The sequence below is a fragment of the Teleopsis dalmanni genome, unplaced genomic scaffold (genome assembly GCF_002237135.1).
Source record: "Teleopsis dalmanni isolate 2A unplaced genomic scaffold, ASM223713v2 unscaffolded_contig_4224, whole genome shotgun sequence".
Taxonomy (NCBI): domain Eukaryota; kingdom Metazoa; phylum Arthropoda; class Insecta; order Diptera; family Diopsidae; genus Teleopsis; species Teleopsis dalmanni.
In genome coordinates this window covers 1-3,059 of record NW_024035606.1, presented here as the reverse complement: position 1 = coordinate 3,059, position 3,059 = coordinate 1, and the positions used below count along the sequence as shown (strand labels likewise).

General features: G+C 39.9%; 1 protein-coding gene across 1 annotated transcript; it reads left to right on the top strand.

Annotated features, from left to right (window-relative positions):
- Positions 1-245: 245 nt before the first annotated feature.
- LOC119665260 lies at positions 246-1,875 on the top strand (the record flags this gene model as incomplete). Its single annotated transcript, XM_038074539.1, has 3 exons — positions 246-378; positions 471-529; positions 1,256-1,875. Coding segments are annotated over exons 1-3 (812 nt in total), but the record flags the coding sequence as incomplete, so codon positions are not given.
- Positions 1,876-3,059: the final 1,184 nt, after the last annotated feature.

The following is a 3,059-nucleotide window of genomic DNA, read 5'->3' as shown; positions in this document are numbered from 1 at the left end:
CATAGTTATATTTGTGAATTGTAAAGTAAATATATTTGTTAGTAATTTTGACCACGTTAAGCAAGATTTTATAGATACTTAGATTAGATACTTCATATATGGTATGATTCGTTGCAATATATTTTGTCACCTTCTATACAACTATACAATCTAAAGTATAGTTTCTTCCAATAATGCACGATTCTAGTGTTAACTAATTTTATTAATTAATTTTTTTTTAATTTGTTTCCAAGTCGTGAACGATTATGGTTAAAATAAATTACACTGCTGCCATTCTTGGGGCATTGAAGAAGGAGGAAATACTTAAGATTGGCTTAAAAGAAGCTGATCAAGACATCTTCGAGCGTATTATTGAGAATATAAATACTCAATTATCAGGTAAGTCAATTATTTTAATTAAAAAAATAACGTACATGTTAGGCGTAAGATATGTAATGCTTATTATTTTTGTAAAATGAAAATTATAAAAGGTAATTCGTTTAATGATAACGAAACAAATGACGAATCAAGCACATTAGTGCCGATAAGTGTATTAAATACGTTAGATACCCCCCCTCTTACAAACATATGAAGAGTCAAGCACATTAGTGCCGATAAACGTAGTAAATACGTTAGATACTTCCCTCTTAGATAGAACCACAGGTAGTGATAGGGACCTTGATTTGAATATGTCAAAAACAAGCCTTAATAGCACTTCTAATGTTGCTCTACTAAGAGCTATAAAATTCAAAAACTCCACCAAAAATTTAAATATAGATGTAGTTATGGGTTAGGGAAGCAATAAGAAACGTAAAATGTCGTTTAAATGTTCAGTAAAGGACTCAGAATTTTTTATTGAAAATATGTTGCAAACTTTAAACGACTGTGGCGACCCAGTTGGCTGTGCATTTATTGAATTTAAAAAGTAAAATTCAATTTCAAATATTTTTAAGTTTTTTGTTTGGATTGAGGAGAACGTTCCGATTTTTCTCTCTGTAAAAAGTTGAATAAAAGTTTATTAACATTGAAAATTTTTAGAGTTTTATTAATTAGCAAGGTGAACAGATCATTGCTAAATTGGTGACCCCGACGTGATATCGAAAAAGTTTAAATTTAGAAATATTAACTTCTGAGCTAAATATCTAATTATCGAGCTGTGATGTCAGTTGCAGACGAAGGTGTAGTAATGGCTTCTGATAGTGGAAGTGTCGTAAACCGTGTAGCAGTGAAGGTGCCACCGTTTTGGCACGAGCGACCGGAGATTTGGTTTGCTCAGATCGAGGCGCAATTCGCAGTAGCTGCCATTACGAGTGATATCACACAGTTCAACACGGTAGTAGCAGCGATTGAGTCAAGTGTTATCGCCGATGTAAGTGATGCAGTGCTTCATCCTCCTGAAACTGGAAGATACGCTAATTTAAAGGCTTGCATCATAGAGCGGTACAGTGAGAGCGAGCAGCGGAAGATTCAACGGTTGTTGTCAGAAGTTGAACTTGGTGATAGACGCCCAACACAGTTGCTAACGGAGTTGACAGCATTAGCTAAAGACAAGGTGAGCGATGAGTTCCTTAAGTCTCTTTGGCTGAAGCGTTTGCCACCACAAGTGCGCGCTATTCTGCAGGCATCGAACGTGGCACTAGCAGAACTGGCGAAATTAGCAGATCGTATTTGCGAGGCGGGTGATTTTCAACAGATAGCTGTAGCGTCAGCCTCTGATTGTCCAGCCTATTCTGAGAATGCTGTGATTTTACGAAGGCTTGAGCAAATCGAACAGCGTCTGAGTCGTTTGGATTTACGTCGTAGTGAGTCGGTGCAAAGTCGATCGTCATCGAGGAGACGTAGGCGAACTCGTTTCCGACCAGGAAGTCATCCAGATTGGTGCTGGTATCACGAAAGGTTCGGTGATAGAGCTAATGCTTGTCGGCAGCCCTGTAGTTTTGTGGCAAGCTCTCATCAGTCAAAAAACTAGGCACTCCTTCTACGTCGTCGAGCCGAGAAGGGGTTAGTGTTCGTATAGCTCGACTTAGTATTAAAGATCCCGCCACGTCGACCGTTTTTCTCATTGATACTGGTGCGGACATATCAGTTTTACCGAAGTCGTTCTGTCGTTGGAAGCAAAGGGCTAACAGTGTTGCATCAGTTAATTTATATGCCGCTAATGGTACGCCTATTCAAACATTTGGCGAGCGTCGACTGCTTTTGTCTTTGGGTTTGCGTAGACATTTCCCGTGGACGTTCGTGATTGCGGATGTTAGCTGTCCTATTGTTGGAGCCGACTTCCTTAATCACTATGACTTGTTAGTGGATTTGAAAAGGAAGCGGTTAGTTGATTCGAAGACGACTTTGATGATGAAGGGTAAGGCTGCTGTGTCTCAAGAAGATACTGTGCGTGTGTGTGGTTCAGTTTCAGCTTATGCTGAGCTGGTTAATGAATACCGTGATTTAGGCATTATGAGTGCAAATCGGATGGGTTTAGTTACTAAGGTTGAACATTGCATCGAGACATTTGGTGCGCCGTCATTTGCTCGTCCCCGACGTTTAGTTGGAGCCAAACTTGAAGAAGCCAAGAAGGAATTCCAATTTTTAGTTCAGACAGGGATTTGTCAACCTTCGAAAAGCTGTTGGGCAAGTCCACTTCACATGGTTCGCAAAGGCGATGGAAGTTGGAGACCGTGTGGCGATTATCGCATGCTCAACGCGCAAACTAAACCTGATCGGTATCCGATTCCGTTCATTCATGATGTGACGAGTATTCTTCATGGTAAAACTATGTTTTCGAAGATAGATTTGCAGAAAGCGTATCATCAGATACCGCTTGCACTGGCAGACATTCCGAAGACAGCTATTACAACTCCGTTTGGCCTGTTCGAGTTTCGCTTTATGACTTTCGGTCTCCGTAATGCTGCCCAGACGTTTCAGCGTTTTATGAATGAGACTCTAGGTGATCTTAATTTCGTTTTTGCGTACATCGACGATATTTTAATTGCGTCAAAAGATGAAGCAGAACACAGAATGCATTTGCGGCTGGTTTTAGATCGACTTAGAGAAACTGGTTTGACCGTGAATTTTGCCAAGTGTAA